Below are 20,957 nucleotides of genomic sequence, written 5' to 3' on the forward strand. Positions count from 1 at the left end.
TAAATAGTTTTCTAAAAATGTTTTGGTAGTGGACTATGTATATATTGTATATACTGTATTCTGAACATGGATGTGTATTCCTTTGATTTCTGTTGAAGTTTTGCACTATGGTTTTGTTTTATACTTTTGTATAAAATTGGTTACCTGATTCTTTTCAATAAAAGATCAATAGTGCCCAATCATTGGTGTCAGTGGGAGGAAGATTGCTCCAGAGAGAATTCATTCATAAAAAAATAGCGTGGGGGTACCCCCAAATTCCATTACCAGGCCCTTCAGGTCTGGAATGAATATTAAGGGGAAGAATCGCAGGGGTCATCGTGGTCAGCTACCAGCCTATGTCGCTCCGTGCCTGAAGTTACTGCGTCAGTGGTGATTGTCGGCGGAAGATCTCAGATCGGTTCCGAGGACAGTCCTTATGAGTCGAGTCTTGAGCGAAGCCTTTCATGACCCACTGGCCTTAAGGGATTTCCCAGGCCCAGTTTTTAGGGCAGGGTAAAGACTGATTAATTTGGATAGAGTACCCCTTAAATTTAGGGATCTGGCCTGGTTGTGCTTCCATGGGAGGATCTATGTTCGGGGAAATTTGAAATTCCGCAGTGGGATGGATCGTAGCTGTCTTCGGGAGGAGTGTGCAGATGAGGAGGAGACTATGGACCATTTTCTGCTTCGTTGCCCTTTTAACATAGAGGTGTACAAACAGGTGGGACGGGTGCTCGTGTTCCTTTCCTCTCCAGGCTGGGTTATGCTGAGTGGGTGTACAGAGCATTCAATACTGGTGAAGTTTTTTGTTTGGATACACTTTTTTTAGTTAGCCTAGTAGTCCGTTATTTCACCTGGAACGCACAGTGTCAGGTCAGCATTCGGCAAAAAAACTTCCTGTTGAGGTGGTGGTGTATGACATTTTGCATGAGGTGGGGAAGATTCGGGAGCTTGAGAGAGACAAGCGGGGTCAGGGGGCTTGGTTGAATGCGTGGAAGGGTTTCAAGCCTCCCTGACTGCCAGGTGTCTCTTCACCGGGTGTGGCTGTCTGTCTCTTATCACCCTAGATTATTATAATTGTTTTGATAAATTTTTGATAAATGGCTGCGTACATAGGTGATGGGTTGTGCCTCTTAGGCCTTCTCTGCTGCTTTATGTAAATAGTTTTCTAAAAATGTTTTGGTAGTGGACTATGTATATATTGTATATACTGTATTCTGAACATGGATGTGTATTCCTTTGATTTCTGTTGAAGTTTTGCACTATGGTTTTGTTTTATACTTTTGTATAAAATTGGTTACCTGATTCTTTTCAATAAAAGATCAATAGTGCCCAATCATTGGTGTCAGTGGGAGGAAGATTGCTCCATCAAAAGGGCCCCTAGTGCCTTATAAAGGCAAGCAAAGGGTCGCATTCAGCCCCTGGAGACCACTGGTTTAGAATATTGACTTGCAACTGGCCATCAAGTCAACTGTATTAAACCCTCAACCAAACTTTTAGCTAAGTAGATTTGAGGTGCATCAAAGCAAAAGGTGTAAACAAATCTCCCCCTACTCTCTCCTACCATCAGCATCTATGCACTGCAGCACAACTTATTGGCTCATTGCGCTGCTTCTTCCTACTTGCCTCTGAGCTCTGCTGTAGCAATTGTACTGTATATGCTTAGTTTTTATTTTTATATTTGCAATTATTTCCCTCATTAAAGTAAAGTTACCCCTTAAAGCTACTGCTGTCCGTCCTTTTACCAAATAACTCTACTTCCACCCCCAACATGCATTATATTTAATGGAATGATTATTACTAAAAATCATTTTAATGTATGAAGGGTGTTTAATAAAGGCTCCACCTTTGGTGCTAGTGACAGACTACATTGGATATGTTGTTTTTGTTGTGGCCCATACTTCTGTGGCCAAGACGAGCAGTAATTGAAGAACCAATAGTTACAGTAATATATAAAACAAACAAAACTATTTTATACAAAGAAATATGTTTATTCAGTCATTACAGAATGTAGGTGTAAAGTCTGAGCCTAGCACATCATTTGATGTTTTCTAGAAGCAGAGAATAGAATGATCTGAATAAGTATTTCAGTTGGAAGTTCAGTTGGCAGCCTGAGTGCTGGCGATCCAGGAGTTGTAGTTGCAGACCTTGGTGTAGACACCGGGGTAGTTCCTCAGGGCACAGCCGTATCCCCAGGAGACAATACCCTGGAGCTGTCCATTACACACCACGGGGCCACCAGAGTCACCCTGAAAATAGAAAAAGCATTTTTTAGAACTCTGGGAGAATTATGGTAAGTTATAACTATTTAGATGTGGTGGATGTGTTGGTTTTCATTTTTTCAAGTTAGTTTATTTATATTTCCACCTGGTAATCCAGGAGATTAAACCCTTCATGTCCCTGGGTGGCTAAACTCATTACCTCTACTGTATCTATGGAAGGAGCCATGATAGCCATCAAGGCTGGATTTCAAGCAGGCCTACATTTGCTATTACAAGTGGGGCGATGGGATTAGTAGCTTACACAAGCAAGATAAGACTGTGTTTGCTTCCAGTTTATTTCACAGGAAGTGACAAGGACACTGGATGTCTGGCAGGATCAACAGTTAATTCCTATATTTGCTAAAAACAAAACAAAACAAAACAACATTCTTAACCTGAAAAATAATGCAGCCACCATACCTTTGGACTGGTAAGCTAAAAGGTATTGGGGTTGATTTACTAAAATTGGAGAGTGCAGCTGTGCATGGTAGCCAATCAGCTTCTAATTTTAGCATGAGCCTAGGTTCACATTGGTACAATTTGGCAGGCGATTAGACATGTCAATTCACATGCTAAATTGGCGGCACTGTCCGAATCGGTGAGGCGCCGACTTTGCGGCACCACACACTTCCCAAAAGTAGTTCCTGCACTACTTTTGGTGACTTTGGTAGGCGATTTGTATTGACATCTGTGCAGGAACCCGCATAGATGTTCTTAAAATCACCCCCTAAATCAGGATACATTGCCGGATTGAAATTATGCGAGAGAACCTAGGCTTAACCTGATTGTTTTTTTTTTTTGCAGAGCTGCACCAGATTTTGCACTCTCCGATTTTAGTAAGTCAACCCCATTACATATTATTTTTGGGTTTGGTTATACTTTAAGATGCAATTTTTTCCATATTGCCATAACTTTATTAGTTGCTTTTCTATCTACTCTGAAAAATTGCTAAACAATATCAGTTTTACTATGTATTCACTTGGGAAGAAATATCTTTAATCTAATTTCAAAACTTCTCCTAAACATTTGGACTATACATTAAATATATATATTTTTTTTATATATTTAAACTAATATAAAAAAAAAAAATTCTCTTACAAAAACTACTAGTAGTTTATTTGAGTTTATTTGAACAGTACAACTATATATCCAAAAATGTTGATAAGTTGTGGCAATTACCTGGCAGGAATCCTTGCCTCCCTCCAGGTAGCCAACGCAGATCATGTTGCCGGTAATCTCTCCGGGGTAGGCGTTGCTGCACTGGCTAGCGGTCAGGATGGGGGCGTTCAAACACTGCAGGAGGTTAGGCATGTTGGCTAAAATTTAAAACAAATTATAGTTAATAAAATATTGACTGACAACAAAAGGAGAAAGAACAAATTGTGTTAAAAAAAAGACAAAAACTTGCATTATACATTTTTAGCCAGAGAAATATTAAACAATTCTAATTCTATATTATCATATTTACCATTGGCAGCCAGCAGGTGGTGCTTTTGTGGATATTCTAAGGTGACTTACAACTATGTTGTGAATTTGACATCTGAATTTGGACAAGCATAAGCTTGTCCAAAAGCAGAACACCTACAATGTTTTACATATGTAAATTGGAAGTAGGCAGTGTCACATATTAATGTGACACTGCCTACTTCCAAGTTACATATGTAAAATATTGTAGGTGTTCTGCTTTTCAATCCAGTATTGGGTATTGATGAGTATATTAGACTTCTGGGGACTTTACGTTTGTTCCTAGTATTTTATGGTGTTATCTGTTTTTTTAGGTGAACTATAATAAACTTGTTAATTTTAATTGTGTATCTCCCAATAAAGTCCATTAGTTGTTGGTGGCATTAGTGGTTAGAGGGGATACTATGTTGTCAATAATTTATACAGCCTATGTCTTAGATAACTCTAATTAGAAGATGAGATTACACATACACAGCTGACCCATCACCCCACCCCTCTTCTAGTTATAGAGGCCTGTGTATATTTTCAGTTAAAAAGAAGCAGTCAACATTGTGTAGTCAAAACTTTTTTGATAGATGGGTGGGGGTGGGGGAATAAAACATTCTTCAGGATTTATTGCTGTCTGTGTTCTCGCTAAAGACATTCACCCTCTTTATTTTTCCTGAAGACCATTGTCACTGGGACTGAAAATGGTGATAAATCCAAAAATGTTAATGGCTTACAGAACGTGAAGAAGGGAAATCTCCCAAAGCGGACACTTGTTCCAAGTTTTAAAAACATTTCAGAATGTATTTCTTATTGTTTTTCTACTTTATTATTTTTAGTCTAACTAAAACTACCCCCTCCCAGCTCTTGAAGGATCCAGTTCTTAATTTCTATTCTAGGGCATTGTATAATACAGAGTAATATCTATCTTATCCCAGGACATGTGGTGGGGCACTCCTTCCACCAGCCACCCTGATGACATGGCCACTGATCATTAGGGTGGCCCTGCAGTGTACATGATGAACCCAGCAAGAGTGGCAGTGACAAGACCAGTCAGAGAATTGGCAAGAAGAGAGGCTTTGTAGGGCTGGTCACCACAAATATAACCTCATAGAAGAAGATAGCGGGATTAAGTTAAACATTACTTTGAGTTATTCCTACCCATTGACAAAACAAGCACTGGATCCTTTATTACTGGAGGGGTAGAGACATGCTTAATTACATTTTAACTTCCCAGAACTATGTTTTTTGGGATTTGTTCCTCAAAGTAATAATTTTGCCTAAATAAGTCCATTCCAGGTTCCATTCCGTGCCATTCCAGGCTGAGTTGTAGAATCCCTTTTTCACTAAGGTTAGCAAGAAAAACTAATTAAGCATGAAACCACCACTCACCATAGCCGATCCTGGTGTGAATGTATACATGTAAAAGCCTCAATCAAAATGTCGCCCCTTGGACCATGCCCCCTGGCGTGTTTCAACCCCGCCCACCGGGGTTTAATCACCTCTATGATTCACACCTGGATTGTCTATGGTGATTGGCAGTTTCATTCTTACATTTTGCATAAATGTTCTAATCATGGCAAATTTACTAGAGAAGCTTATACTCATTTAATATCAATAATAGATGATGTTACAGTGATGTTGACTTACTTCCACTGCTAAGGGTATTGCCCCATCCAGAGATCACACAGTTAGTGCCAGCAGCAGCGCAACCACCGGGCAGAGGCACGCTCTTGACGTAGGAGTTGAGGGTGGCTGGAGAGGCCAGCTTGACCAACATGATGTCGTTATCCAGGGTTCTGGAGTTGTATGCAGCATTTCTGATGACCTTGGCAGAGTTGATGAACTGCTCGGTGCCCTCAGAGACAGCAATGTTGTGCTCTCCGAGTCTGACCTGCATGCTCCTGTATAGAGAAAAATTCAATGAAATCAGTATATATTTGCATCCTAATCAAAGGAATTCTTGATAGAAGCCAGTAAAAAGTGCACTTACGCCTTGTAGCAGTGAGCAGCAGAGACCACCCACAGGGAGTTGATGAGGGATCCACCACAGAAGTGATATCCGGAGTTCAGAGATACCTGCCAGGGCTGAGAGTAGGCGCCACAGGTATATCCTCCGACGATCTTGTCATCATCCAAGGCAGCTGTAAAACACAACATGTACTGATTACATATAGAGAGCCTACGCAAAGGGATATATTAAGTTTACGTTCATATAAAAAAAAATTATAATAAAAAAAAAATAGACATAATATATATATATATATATATATATATATATATATATATATATATATATATATATATATATATATATATATATATATATATATATTTACACATATACACAATGTATACTCACCAGCTGCCCCGAGGAGCACACAGATCAGAAGGAATTTCATGGTGTCGATTTTACCAGTGAACAATTTGTTGCTAATAATGTAGGTATTTATATGTTTTACCAGGACCCCCCACCCCATTCCTCCCACCTGTACACTGGCCAGCTGAGTCAATAAGAAATGTTCAGGTTAATGTATACACAGTTTTATCAGAATGTTTTTTTCCATACTATCAGAAACTTCCACCATCGGTAATGTTAGTAAATTTGTTGAATCCTGTTAATTTAGTATATTTTCACACTATTCCATTTTACCTTCAAAGGCCAACAGATCAAATTGTTTTAATATGATAAGATCGTCTTTTAATAAAGATGATTTCCACTTTTACAGAATAAAGTATTAAGTGATGTTTGTAAGATTATGTTTATATGTAAAAAAACATATAAATGGCCAAACTCACAGAAAAGGCCATTGGATCCAAAATGGATGCAGCGCCGTAATGTCAGCATGCAAGGGTCGCATCTGTAGATGGATCCCCTGATGATGTGAATGCGCACAAAACGCATAGGAAGGACCCTTGCATGCTGACGCCATGCCAACGCATCCATTTCGGATCCGGTGACCTTTTCTGTGAGTTTGGCCATTTATATAGTTTTTATTCCGATGTACAGCCTCTATTTTTAAGGTATATTCATTTTTTCCTTGTCAAAATATCTTTATTATGTGATTCAGAGAAAATTGTACAAGTAACATATAACAAATACAATACATAAGGGAGAAACTCCTTTGCGCATATACAAGAGTATACTAATCCAATGAAGATTTAACTGATACAATATTTGAAAAAAAAAGTTAATAACATATATGCAAGAAGCTATAAAGCGACTCGCATTACAATAACGTCTTGTATTAATAAATTCCCAATTTAGAATTTTGGCTAGTACAAATAAATAAAATGCTAATAACGAGAGTTTCGAAAATATAATAGTAAATAAAAAAATAGAAAGAAATAATGAAAAAAAAAAAAGGCGGGGGGTTAAATAAAAGAGTCTGCAGGACTAGGCCGAGTTCCACTGAAACTGGCTAAAAAGTACAGTAGGTAATTGTAATGCTTAGGCTACCATGGCATAAGTACTTAATTATTAAAGGATATTGGCATTGCATATGTAATCCAAGGTTTCCATATTCTCTCAAACTTGGTGATCGTGTCCGTATCTATTGCCGTCATTTTAGCATAGGTCATAGATTTTTATATCCTTTTCGTTCACTATCAGATTAGGAGATTTCCAGGCCTTTGCTAATGTCTGCTTTGCTGCTGTGAAGAGCTGCAATAGCAGTTTAAAATGCATATGTGTTATATTATCAGGTTTCAAGTTGAGCAATGCTGTTTTGAGGTCTAAAGGAATTGTCTTTTTTGTCAATATACTTGCTATATTAAAAATCTCTGTCCAAAACGTCAGCGCCTTCGGACACGACCACCAAATATGATGGATGATATGTACCTGTATCAGAACATCCCCTAAAACATTGCGCAGAATAATTTTGCGCATATTTTGCTACCCTAGCCGGTACTAAGTACCATCTTGTTAGCACTTTATAGTATATTCATTTTTTAATAAATGTACTTCTCCTGAGTCTCACAGACAAAACTGTTATGTCCATATTATTTGCATAACTCTCAAGCATAGCTCTAAATACATCCATATGTTGGCTACCAGTAATCTTTTGGGTTGAAAGCTGACACATTCCTCAACCCACTATGTAAATATACCCCCTTTGTTGATACCCCCTATAGTATTAGACCCTGAGTTAACAGCAAAATGTTTCTTGATATTACGTTTTCTTCTTCTCTTTCTTCTTTAAATATCTATACAAACGTATTTAAAATCTTTTTCTGGGGCGTATTTAAGAAATAAATCCTGAAAACAAATAAGGCTGACAGCGCAAAGGAGCTGAAATGAGGAATAGTGAATAGGGGCTGTAATTAACCAGAATTTCTCTTTCAAAAAAGTATTAAAAACAGTACATGGTTCATAAATGTATGGTTGCAACTTTACCATGCTGGCTGTAGGGCGGGCTCAGGCACTGATGCATAACTGAGACATTAGTATTGATCATCGCCTAATTTGCCTAATTAGAGAGCCGCCTCTGAGCCCAGGTTCACACTGGGCTGCAGGAATGAAGCTGTGCAAGTTCAGCTGAACTCGCACGATTTCACTCCCGCTTGTCAGTCCCGATTTCGGCCGCAATTTCAGAGACATCTTTGCAGGTTTCTGCACAGATGTCAATGTAAATCGCAGCCCGAAATCACAAAAAGTAGTACAGAAACTACTTTTCGAAATTGGTGCAGCGCCGCAGCGTAGCACAAATTAGGATGCCGAAATGCGATATGACATGTAAAATCGCATGTCAAATCTTACCAATGTGAACCAGGGCTTAGTGAATTAAACTCCTGGGATATTAATTTGGTCAGTTAAGTAGCAGAGTAGGTTGTTAATCATTTTCAGCTGCATTGGTGTTAATGAAATTAAAAACAGGTGCCCTAAAAGTTCAAAAAAGAGACGACCTCCAAAACAGGAATGATTTTTCAGGTGGAGGTGTCTGACATTTTTTCCCCCCTACATATCTTATCTGACTGTTTTTCATTAGTTTTGCATTTGGCTAGGGTCAGTGTCACTACTGGTACAGTGTAGTATGAGGCGATACTTGGACCCTATAGAGGTTGCACCAACTCCTCCAGGATGGCACATCAATACGTGTCATTGCCAGAAGGTTTGCTGTGTCTCCCAGCACAGTCTCAAGAGCATGGAGGAGATTCCAGGAGACAGGCAGTTACTCTAGGAGAGCTGGACAGAGCTGCAGAAGGTCCTTAACACATCAGCAGGACCGGTATCTGCTCCTTTGTGCAAGGAGGTACATGATAAGCACTGTCAGAGCCCTATAAAATAACCATCAGCAGGCCACTGGTGTGAATGTCTCTGACCAAACAATCAGAAACAGACTTCATGAGAGTGGCCTGAGAGCCTGACGTCCTCTAGTGAGCTTTGTGCTCACTGCTTGGCACTGTGCAGCTCGATTGGCATTTTGCCATTGTGATTAATCTAAATTTATTGAAATTGTTCATACCAATAATAAAATTAAACTCATAAAAAAGTGTTATTGGGTATAGTATTCCAGTACAAGAACCTGTCTTTAATAAGAGATAAAGTACTACACTGAACCACTCGAATTGTTGGGCCCCTAAAAGGGATAGCCAGTGTATAAAGCACATCACATTATAAGGATTGGTAGGAAGAGAGAGAAAAAAATGGGAGAAAAATACAAAAAACTAAAAATAAATAAATAGGAAAAAACATTAAAAGGGGAACAAAGAATTAGAATATAGCAACCAGGAATAGGCACTCAGACCCCGCCTCACTCATCCCAACTCTGCACCAGGTTCAGATCTTACGATGAACCTGAAAGAATATTTAGCTTTTTCTATTGAACACCAGAATTGGTAGGTCCACCACTGGCGCCCTGTGCTTTTCACAGATGAGAGCAGGTTCACCCTGGGGGTCCTGGTTTCCTCCTGGTGTATGACAATGTCTAGTCTCCTGTGGCGAGAGTATGCAGCCAGTTCCTGGAGGATGACAGAATTGATACCCTTGAATGGCCCCCATGCTTGCCTGACCCAAACCCAATAGAAAACAACTGGGGCATTATGTTTCGGTCCAACCAACACTGCCAGGTTGCACCTCAGTCTGTTCAGGAGCTTGGTGTTGCTTTGGTCCAGATCTGGGAGGAAATACCCCAGCACACCATCCGTCGTCTCATTAGGAGCATGCCCTGATGTTGTCAGGCATGTATACAAGCACATTGGGGCCCAACAAACTATTCAGTACCATTTTGAGTTGCTGCAATTAAATGTCATCAAAATGGACTAGCCTGCTGCATAATTTTTTCACTTTTTTTTATGGTGTCTTTGACTTCAGCGCTCTGTCGTTTTTATTTCCATCAAACGATGTGGCATCCTTTCCACACATATTACTCTGTTCATATCAGTATAGATATCCAGCATTATATTTATCCCCATTGAGATCTCATGTTCCATTTTTTAAGAATGGTTCCAAACAAATCCAGGAAGCCTGTAAAAATCAGATCACAATTATTTTATTTCCAAACTTTAAAAGAATATCAATTGTAAATAGGTCCAGTTAGCCTAAATTTGTGAATAGTCTTAATTCTTTGTATTAACCACTTCCCGGCGGCCGTACGACTATATACGGCCGCAGGGTGGCTCTACTTCTCTGGGACGCCGTCTTTTTACGGCCGCCCCTTTCCTCGTTCCCCGCGCGCGCTCCCGAGCGCGCAGCGGGGAACTTCTGTGTTGGCCGTGTCAACTTTAAGCTTTATCTGAACACAGCTGTACAGCTTGTTTGAATTTCCCCACCGGTTTAAGCCATCATACCTTCCAAGTGTCAGAACTCACATATGCTCAATTGCTCATTGCCAAATTTTATTTGCATTAGAGGCATAATCCACGTACAGAAATAGAAGGTAAGGTGTACAGGTGCTGAAATGTATTTTTGAAACTTAGGAAGACAGATGGCTAAAGTATCCAACCTGCAGAAATTACTGTAGCATGTTCACAGTCTCAGAACATCTACTATATCATGTCCACAGTTTAAAATGTATCTGTAAACCCAATATTTCATATTTCTGATGTGCCTGCTGTACCATGCACTTGCATGACAAAGTGTTCTGTTCTCTTTGTATTGTTTCCTTTGCATGAAATCCTTGGTTTTCCTACCAGTCCCTCTGCTGCTTTCCTATTAAAAGTTGACAGCACTAAGCAGGCGAACATTCCGTGGTCAGTTCTCTAGCTATGTGGAATACTCAGCTTGCTCTCCTCCAGTGTCCACTCTTGTACTGCTTTTTATTCTTGCCTATGCAACTGAGAACAGAGGGAATGTGATCACTTAAGAAAAAGGGAAAACAGAGGTATTCATAAAGTTTTTTATATCTATACACAAATGTTTTGCCTTTCATTTCTATTTTAAACTGAATGGGTTGTTTTACAAGGTGATCATTTACAACCATGTTAAGACCACTTGGTATAGCATGTCTGCAGTCTCTGGCCACCCACTCACTGTACATTGTCCACGGTGGTGGGCCATCCCATGTAACATGTTCACAGTCTCCAGCCATCTCCTGAAGCATGGCTGCATTTTTTGACCATCTTTTGTAAAATGTTCATGGTCTTGAACCATTTACTGCAACATGCTCACAGTCTCTGACTATCCAATGTAGCATGTTCACATTCTCTGTTTTTTTTTTCCCCCATAAAGAATGTTATTGAGAAAATACATAATATCAGGCCATACATACAATGAGAATACATTAACATATGATTATGTGAATTTATAGGGCATATTAATATAGCATAAATACTATAAGGCTAGTAGGCCCGCCAATATTCCAATCCCACAATCTGGGATTGGTAGAATGTAGCAGTAGGACCGTTGATGATAACACAATATGAGTTGCCTTTTTGAGGAAAGAAAGAGTAGGAAAGTGGAGAGAGAGAGAAGAGAGAGATAGAGAGAGAAAAAAAAGGGGGGAGGGGGGGAAGGGTCAGGGCAAAGGGGTCATCAGTGCCAGCGGTCATCCACCAATGCAGCCACATAGGTTGGGCTCCACAATGCTCACTTGATATGTCTAGGCCAGCATTAGCTTTAGTCTAGGAGTTATGGGCCCGAAAGTGTTGGGTTGATTTAAAATGGGTCCAGCATGCCCACATGTTCGTAAATTTCTGAATGCGCTCTTGGGAAATGTGAACTAGCTCTTCCATTTCTTCTATTTTAGAAATCTTCATGAACCATTCCCTAATCGTCGGAGTGTGTGTGGATCGCCAATGTACCGAAATGCAAAGTCGCGCCGCTTTCACTATATGCATGGCAAGGGATTTATAGTATTCAGTTCTGGTTAAACGCGTATGATGCAAGAGGTACTGTGCTGGGGAGTAATCTAGAGTATAAGTAGTAACATGTGCAATAATCTCATGCACCTCTTTCCAAAATGGCTGAAGGGAATCACAGTCCCACCATATGTGGCGCATGGTCCCCTGCATCTCCAGCATGTGTCTGGGATGGCTGGAGAAAATTTGTGTAGGCGAGCCGGAGTCTTATACCAACGTGTTTCGATTTTGTAGCAGTTTTCCTGGATAGCAACATTAAGGGATCCCTTGTGGGTATATTCATTAATAAGAGCCCAATCCTCATTATTCAGGGAGACCTGGAGATCAGACTCCCAGGCTGTACGTGCTGAGTCTAAGTAGCTAGAGAGTAAAGGCTGATCGTTTTCAAAACCTCATGCATGTAGTCCCAGGCCACCCTGTCAAACGCCTTCTCCGCGTCTAGGGACAAAAAACGCCCTGGGTTTTATAGATTGTAAGCCAATGGTGGAGATTTAAAGCCCTAATGGTGTTGTCTCTGGCTTCTGACTTCTGTACATTGACAAGGCGTTGGGCCTTCTACTGTAGCATGTCCTCAGTGTCAAACCAACATTTATAGCATGCCTACAGTCTCTGACTATACACTGTAGTGTGTCCACAATCTCTGATCATCTGCTATAGTAGTGGCCCCCAACCTTTTTAGTACCAGGGACTGGTTTTGCAGCAGCCAATTTTTTCAGGGGGGGGTTATTGACAATGTGATGTTCACAGAGTCATTCCTCAGCCCCCCTTCACACCACAATCTCCCTTTACATTCCAGTCCCCCCTTTATATCAGTGTTCACAGTCCCCCTTTACACAGCAGCACAGAATAAAACACACACAATCCTATACCCACAGTTAATCCAGAGGAAGGCAAAAAAACATCATTAAGCATGATCCAATTTGCTCCAGTGGGGGGGGGGAACCTTCTTGATCCCTCAACATGCAATCAGTTATTCCCTGGATCAACTTTAGTATCCAGTTATATTATGCGTATCTAGGAAAGAATCCAGTCCTTTTTTTAAATGATCTACTGAGCTGGCAAAAATAGCTCTTGAAAGAGTATATTCCACATTTCATAGCTCTTACTGTGAAGAAGTTTTTCTGCATTTGGAGATCAAATCTCATTTCCTCTAGACGTGACGAGTGCTCCCTTGTCCTCTGTGATGACCTTAAGGTGAATAACTCAACACCAAGTTCATTATATGGACCACTTATGTATTAGTACGTGTTGAATCTCCTCTTCTCAAGAGAGAATAAATTCAGTTCCTCTAATCTTTCCTCATAGCTGAGCTCCTCCATGTCTCTTTTCAGTTTAGTTGTCCTTCTCTGCACTTTCTCTAGTTCCAGATATCCTTTTTGTGAACTGGTGCCCAAAACTGAACTGGGTATTCCAGATGAGGTCTTACTAATGATTTGTACAGGGGAAAAAATGCTATCTCTCCCTCTAGAGTCTATACCTCTCTTAATACAAGAAATAATTTTGCTTGCTTTGGAAACCACGGCTTGGCATTGCACGCTGTTATTAGGCTTATGCTCTACCAGAACACCCATATTCTTCTCCACCATTGATTCCCCCAGTTGCACACCTCCTAGTATGTATGATGCATGTATATTCTTAGCCCCCAAGTGCATAACTTTACATTTATCAACAATAAACCTCATTTGCCACATAGTTGCCCAGTGCATTTAGGTTGGCTTGTAAGTTGGAGACATCCTGTAAGGTTGTTATTCCACTGCATAACTTGGTGTCATCTGCAAAGACTGGAATGGTACTTTTAATCCCAAACCCCATATCATTTATAAATATTTTAAAAAGTAAGGGTCCCAACACTGAACCTTGGTGTACCCAACTGATGACCTAAGACCATTCAGAGTATGAATCACTAACCACTACTCTCTGAATTCGGTCTTTAGTTAGTTTTCTATCCATTTAACTACAAACAGATTTTTGCAAGCCTGTAGACTTTACCTTACCCATAAGCCGTTTGTGAGGAACTGTGTCAAATGCTCTGGCCTGGTTGTGCTTCCATGGGAGGATCTATGTTCGGGGAAATTTGAAATTCCGCAGTGGGATGGATCGTAGCTGTCTTCGGGAGGAGTGTGCAGATGAGGAGGAGACTATGGACCATTTTCTGCTTCGTTGCCCTTTTAACATAGAGGTGTACAAACAGGTGGGACGGGTGCTCGTGTTCCTTTCCTCTCCAGGCTGGGTTATGCTGAGTGGGTGTACAGAGCATTCAATACTGGTGAAGTTTTTTGTTTGGATACACTTTTTTTAGTTAGCCTAGTAGTCCGTTATTTCACCTGGAACGCACAGTGTCAGGTCAGCATTCGGCAAAAAAACTTCCTGTTGAGGTGGTGGTGTATGACATTTTGCATGAGGTGGGGAAGATTCGGGAGCTTGAGAGAGACAAGCGGGGTCAGGGGGCTTGGTTGAATGCGTGGAAGGGTTTCAAGCCTCCCTGACTGCCAGGTGTCTCTTCACCGGGTGTGGCTGTCTGTCTCTTATCACCCTAGATTATTATAATTGTTTTGATAAATTTTTGATAAATGGCTGCGTACATAGGTGATGGGTTGTGCCTCTTAGGCCTTCTCTGCTGCTTTATGTAAATAGTTTTCTAAAAATGTTTTGGTAGTGGACTATGTATATATTGTATATACTGTATTCTGAACATGGATGTGTATTCCTTTGATTTCTGTTGAAGTTTTGCACTATGGTTTTGTTTTATACTTTTGTATAAAATTGGTTACCTGATTCTTTTCAATAAAAGATCAATAGTGCCCAATCATTGGTGTCAGTGGGAGGAAGATTGCTCCATCATTGGTGTCAGTGGGAGGAATCGTGCTACATCACTGGTGTCACTATCAGGAATTATTCCACATTGTTGGGAGGAATAGTGTCTAGCATCAGTGGGAGGAAAAGGGCCCCTAGTGCCTTATAAAGGCAAGCAAAGGGTCGCATTCAGCCCCTGGAGACCACTGGTTTAGGATATTGACTTGCAACTGGCCATCAAGTCAACTGTATTAAACCCTCAACCAAACTTTTAGCTAAGTAGATTTGAGGTGCATCAAAGCAAAAGGTGTAAACAAATCTCCCCCTACTCTCTCCTACCATCAGCATCTATGCACTGCAGCACAACTTATTGGCTCATTGCGCTGCTTCTTCCTACTTGCCTCTGAGCTCTGCTGTAGCAATTGTACTGTATATGCTTAGTTTTTATTTTTATATTTGCAATTATTTCCCTCATTAAAGTAAAGTTACCCCTTAAAGCTACTGCTGTCCGTCCTTTTACCAAATAACTCTACTTCCACCCCCAACATGCATTATATTTAATGGAATGATTATTACTAAAAATCATTTTAATGTATGAAGGGTGTTTAATAAAGGCTCCACCTTTGGTGCTAGTGACAGACTACATTGGATATGTTGTTTTTGTTGTGGCCCATACTTCTGTGGCCAAGACGAGCAGTAATTGAAGAACCAATAGTTACAGTAATATATAAAACAAACAAAACTATTTTATACAAAGAAATATGTTTATTCAGTCATTACAGAATGTAGGTGTAAAGTCTGAGCCTAGCACATCATTTGATGTTTTCTAGAAGCAGAGAATAGAATGATCTGAATAAGTATTTCAGTTGGAAGTTCAGTTGGCAGCCTGAGTGCTGGCGATCCAGGAGTTGTAGTTGCAGACCTTGGTGTAGACACCGGGGTAGTTCCTCAGGGCACAGCCGTATCCCCAGGAGACAATACCCTGGAGCTGTCCATTACACACCACGGGGCCACCAGAGTCACCCTGAAAATAGAAAAAGCATTTTTTAGAACTCTGGGAGAATTATGGTAAGTTATAACTATTTAGATGTGGTGGATGTGTTGGTTTTCATTTTTTCAAGTTAGTTTATTTATATTTCCACCTGGTAATCCAGGAGATTAAACCCTTCATGTCCCTGGGTGGCTAAACTCATTACCTCTACTGTATCTATGGAAGGAGCCATGATAGCCATCAAGGCTGGATTTCAAGCAGGCCTACATTTGCTATTACAAGTGGGGCGATGGGATTAGTAGCTTACACAAGCAAGATAAGACTGTGTTTGCTTCCAGTTTATTTCACAGGAAGTGACAAGGACACTGGATGTCTGGCAGGATCAACAGTTAATTCCTATATTTGCTAAAAACAAAACAAAACAAAACAACATTCTTAACCTGAAAAATAATGCAGCCACCATACCTTTGGACTGGTAAGCTAAAAGGTATTGGGGTTGATTTACTAAAATTGGAGAGTGCAGCTGTGCATGGTAGCCAATCAGCTTCTAATTTTAGCATGAGCCTAGGTTCACATTGGTACAATTTGGCAGGCGATTAGACATGTCAATTCACATGCTAAATTGGCGGCACTGTCCGAATCGGTGAGGCGCCGACTTTGCGGCACCACACACTTCCCAAAAGTAGTTCCTGCACTACTTTTGGTGACTTTGGTAGGCGATTTGTATTGACATCTGTGCAGGAACCCGCATAGATGTTCTTAAAATCACCCCCTAAATCAGGATACATTGCCGGATTGAAATTATGCGAGAGAACCTAGGCTTAACCTGATTGTTTTTTTTTTTTGCAGAGCTGCACCAGATTTTGCACTCTCCGATTTTAGTAAGTCAACCCCATTACATATTATTTTTGGGTTTGGTTATACTTTAAGATGCAATTTTTTACATATTGCCATAACTTTATTAGTTGCTTTTCTATCTACTCTGAAAAATTGCTAAACAATATCAGTTTTACTATGTATTCACTTGGGAAGAAATATCTTTAATCTAATTTCAAAACTTCTCCTAAACATTTGGACTATACATTAAATATATATATTTTTTTTATATATTTAAACTAATATAAAAAAAAAAAATTCTCTTACAAAAACTACTAGTAGTTTATTTGAGTTTATTTGAACAGTACAACTATATATCCAAAAATGTTGATAAGTTGTGGCAATTACCTGGCAGGAATCCTTGCCTCCCTCCAGGTAGCCAACGCAGATCATGTTGCCGGTAATCTCTCCGGGGTAGGCGTTGCTGCACTGGCTAGCGGTCAGGATGGGGGCGTTCAAACACTGCAGGAGGTTAGGCATGTTGGCTAAAATTTAAAACAAATTATAGTTAATAAAATATTGACTGACAACAAAAGGAGAAAGAACAAATTGTGTTAAAAAAAAGACAAAAACTTGCATTATACATTTTTAGCCAGAGAAATATTAAACAATTCTAATTCTATATTATCATATTTACCATTGGCAGCCAGCAGGTGGTGCTTTTGTGGATATTCCAAGGTGACTTACAACTATGTTGTGAATTTGACATCTGAATTTGGACAAGCATAAGCTTGTCCAAAAGCAGAACACCTACAATGTTTTACATATGTAAATTGGAAGTAGGCAGTGTCACATATTAATGTGACACTGCCTACTTCCAAGTTACATATGTAAAATATTGTAGGTGTTCTGCTTTTCAATCCAGTATTGGGTATTGATGAGTATATTAGACTTCTGGGGACTTTACGTTTGTTCCTAGTATTTTATGGTGTTATCTGTTTTTTTAGGTGAACTATAATAAACTTGTTAATTTTAATTGTGTATCTCCCAATAAAGTCCATTAGTTGTTGGTGGCATTAGTGGTTAGAGGGGATACTATGTTGTCAATAATTTATACAGCCTATGTCTTAGATAACTCTAATTAGAAGATGAGATTACACATACACAGCTGACCCATCACCCCACCCCTCTTCTAGTTATAGAGGCCTGTGTATATTTTCAGTTAAAAAGAAGCAGTCAACATTGTGTAGTCAAAACTTTTTTGATAGATGGGTGGGGGTGGGGGAATAAAACATTCTTCAGGATTTATTGCTGTCTGTGTTCTCGCTAAAGACATTCACCCTCTTTATTTTTCCTGAAGACCATTGTCACTGGGACTGAAAATGGTGATAAATCCAAAAATGTTAATGGCTTACAGAACGGGAAGAAGGGAAATCTCCCAAAGCGGACACTTGTTCCAAGTTTTAAAAACATTTCAGAATGTATTTCTTATTGTTTTTCTACTTTATTATTTTTAGTCTAACTAAAACTACCCCCTCCCAGCTCTTGAAGGATCCAGTTCTTAATTTCTATTCTAGGGCATTGTATAATACAGAGTAATATCTATCTTATCCCAGGACATGTGGTGGGGCACTCCTTCCACCAGCCACCCTGATGACATGGCCACTGATCATTAGGGTGGCCCTGCAGTGTACATGATGAACCCAGCAAGAGTGGCAGTGACAAGACCAGTCAGAGAATTGGCAAGAAGAGAGGCTTTGTAGGGCTGGTCACCACAAATATAACCTCATAGAAGAAGATAGCGGGATTAAGTTAAACATTACTTTGAGTTATTCCTACCCATTGACAAAACAAGCACTGGATCCTTTATTACTGGAGGGGTAGAGACATGCTTAATTACATTTTAACTTCCCAGAACTATGTTTTTTGGGATTTGTTCCTCAAAGTAATAATTTTGCCTAAATAAGTCCATTCCAGGTTCCATTCCGTGCCATTCCAGGCTGAGTTGTAGAATCCCTTTTTCACTAAGGTTAGCAAGAAAAACTAATTAAGCATGAAACCACCACTCACCATAGCCGATCCTGGTGTGAATGTATACATGTAAAAGCCTCAATCAAAATGTCGCCCCTTGGACCATGCCCCCTGGCGTGTTTCAACCCCGCCCACCGGGGTTTAATCACCTCTATGATTCACACCTGGATTGTCTATGGTGATTGGCAGTTTCATTCTTACATTTTGCATAAATGTTCTAATCATGGCAAATTTACTAGAGAAGCTTATACTCATTTAATATCAATAATAGATGATGTTACAGTGATGTTGACTTACTTCCACTGCTAAGGGTATTGCCCCATCCGGAGATCACACAGTTAGTGCCAGCAGCAGCGCAACCACCGGGCAGAGGCACGCTCTTGACGTAGGAGTTGAGGGTGGCTGGAGAGGCCAGCTTGACCAACATGATGTCGTTATCCAGGGTTCTGGAGTTGTATGCAGCATTTCTGATGACCTTGGCAGAGTTGATGAACTGCTCGGTGCCCTCAGAGACAGCAATGTTGTGCTCTCCGAGTCTGACCTGCATGCTCCTGTATAGAGAAAAATTCAATGAAATCAGTATATATTTGCATCCTAATCAAAGGAATTCTTGATAGAAGCCAGTAAAAAGTGCACTTACGCCTTGTAGCAGTGAGCAGCAGAGACCACCCACAGGGAGTTGATGAGGGATCCACCACAGAAGTGATATCCGGAGTTCAGAGATACCTGCCAGGGCTGAGAGTAGGCGCCACAGGTATATCCTCCGACGATCTTGTCATCATCCAAGGCAGCTGTAAAACACAACATGTACTGATTACATATAGAGAGCCTACGCAAAGGGATATATTAAGTTTACGTTCATATAAAAAAAAAATTATAATAAAAAAAAAATAGACATAATATATATATATATATATATATATATATATATATATATATATATATATATTTACACATATACACAATGTATACTCACCAGCTGCCCCGAGGAGCACACAGATCAGAAGGAATTTCATGGTGTCGATTTTACCAGTGAACAATTTGTTGCTAATAATGTAGGTATTTATATGTTTTTACCAGGACCCCCCACCCCATTCCTCCCACCTGTACACTGGCCAGCTGAGTCAATAAGAAATGTTCAGGTTAATGTATACACAGTTTTATCAGAATGTTTTTTTCCATACTATCAGAAACTTCCACCATCAGTAATGTTAGTAAATTTGTTGAATCCTGTTAATTTAGTATATTTTCACACTATTCCATTTTACCTTCAAAGGCCAACAGATCAAATTGTTTTAATATGATAAGATCGTCTTTTAATAAAGATGATTTCCACTTTTACAGAATAAAGTATTAAGTGATGTTTGTAAGATTATGTTTATATGTAAAAAAACATATAAATGGCCAAACTCACAGAAAAGGCCATTGGATCCAAAATGGATGCAGCGCCGTAATGTCAGCATGCAAGGGTCGCATCTGTAGATGGATCCCCTGATGATGTGAATGCGCACAAAACGCATAGGAAGGACCCTTGCATGCTGACGCCATGCCAACGCATCCATTTCGGATCCGGTGACCTTTTCTGTGAGTTTGGCCATTTATATAGTTTTTATTCCGATGTACAGCCTCTATTTTTAAGGTATATTCATTTTTTCCTTGTCAAAATATCTTTATTATGTGATTCAGAGAAAATTGTACAAGTAACATATAACAAATACAATACATAAGGGAGAAACTCCTTTGCGCATATACAAGAGTATACTAATCCAATGAAGATTTAACTGATACAATATTTGAAAAAAAAAGTTAATAACATATATGCAAGAAGCTATAAAGCGACTCGCATTACAATAACGTCTTGTATTAATAAATTCCCAATTTAGAATTTTGGCTAGTACAAATAAATATAATGCTAATAACGAGAGTTTCGAAAATATAATAGTAAATAAAAAAATAGAAAGAAATAATGAAAAAAAAAAAAGGCGGGGGGTTAAATAAAAGAGTCTGCAGGACTAGGCCGAGTTCCACTGAAACTGGCTAAAAAGTACAGTAGGTAATTGTAATGCTTAGGCTACCATGGCATAAGTACTTCATTATTAAAGGATATTGGCATTGCATATGTAATCCAAGGTTTCCATATTCTCTCAAACTTGGTGATCGTGTCCGTATCTATTGCCGTCATTTTAGCATAGGTCATAGATTTTTATATCCTTTCTTTCACTTCGTTCACTATCAGATTAGGAGATTTCCAGGCCTTTGCTAATGTCTGCTTTGCTGCTGTGAAGAGCTGCAATAGCAGTTTAAAATGCATATGTGTTATATTATCAGGTTTCAAGTTG

The 20,957-nt window shown here is 39.6% G+C and overlaps 2 protein-coding genes across 4 annotated transcripts in view; both read right to left on the minus strand.

Annotated features, from left to right (window-relative positions):
* Positions 1-20,957, minus strand: part of LOC120946879 (trypsin-like) — a 143,787-nt gene that overhangs the window by 26,048 nt on the left and 96,782 nt on the right. The window contains exons 1-5 of one of the 3 annotated variants that reach the window (XM_040361697.1): positions 6,052-6,162; positions 5,683-5,833; positions 5,340-5,593; positions 3,420-3,556; positions 1,958-2,228 (exon numbers count right to left, since the gene is read on the minus strand). The exons of 1 other annotated variant lie outside the window; for it this stretch is intronic. In XM_040361697.1, coding sequence (XP_040217631.1) covers positions 2,079-2,228; positions 3,420-3,556; positions 5,340-5,593; positions 5,683-5,833; positions 6,052-6,091 — 732 coding nt within the window. In that variant the 5' untranslated portion in view covers positions 6,092-6,162 and the 3' untranslated portion in view covers positions 1,958-2,078. Of the gene's footprint in view, positions 1-1,957; positions 2,229-3,419; positions 3,557-5,339; positions 5,594-5,682; positions 5,834-6,051; positions 6,163-20,957 lie in introns of those variants that run through there. One more of the 3 variants, XM_040361696.1, reaches the window with a different exon arrangement.
* LOC120946890 (trypsin-like) lies at positions 15,534-19,705 on the minus strand. The gene is made up of 5 exons (XM_040361714.1): positions 19,595-19,705; positions 19,259-19,409; positions 18,916-19,169; positions 16,996-17,132; positions 15,534-15,804 (listed from the first exon to the last, which is right to left on the minus strand). The coding sequence occupies exons 1-5, from the start codon at positions 19,632-19,634 to the stop codon at positions 15,655-15,657; spliced, it is 732 nt and encodes a 243-aa protein (XP_040217648.1). The 5' UTR covers positions 19,635-19,705; the 3' UTR covers positions 15,534-15,654.

The sequence above is a fragment of the Rana temporaria genome, chromosome 8 (assembly GCF_905171775.1).
Source record: "Rana temporaria chromosome 8, aRanTem1.1, whole genome shotgun sequence".
Taxonomy (NCBI): Eukaryota; Metazoa; Chordata; class Amphibia; order Anura; family Ranidae; genus Rana; species Rana temporaria.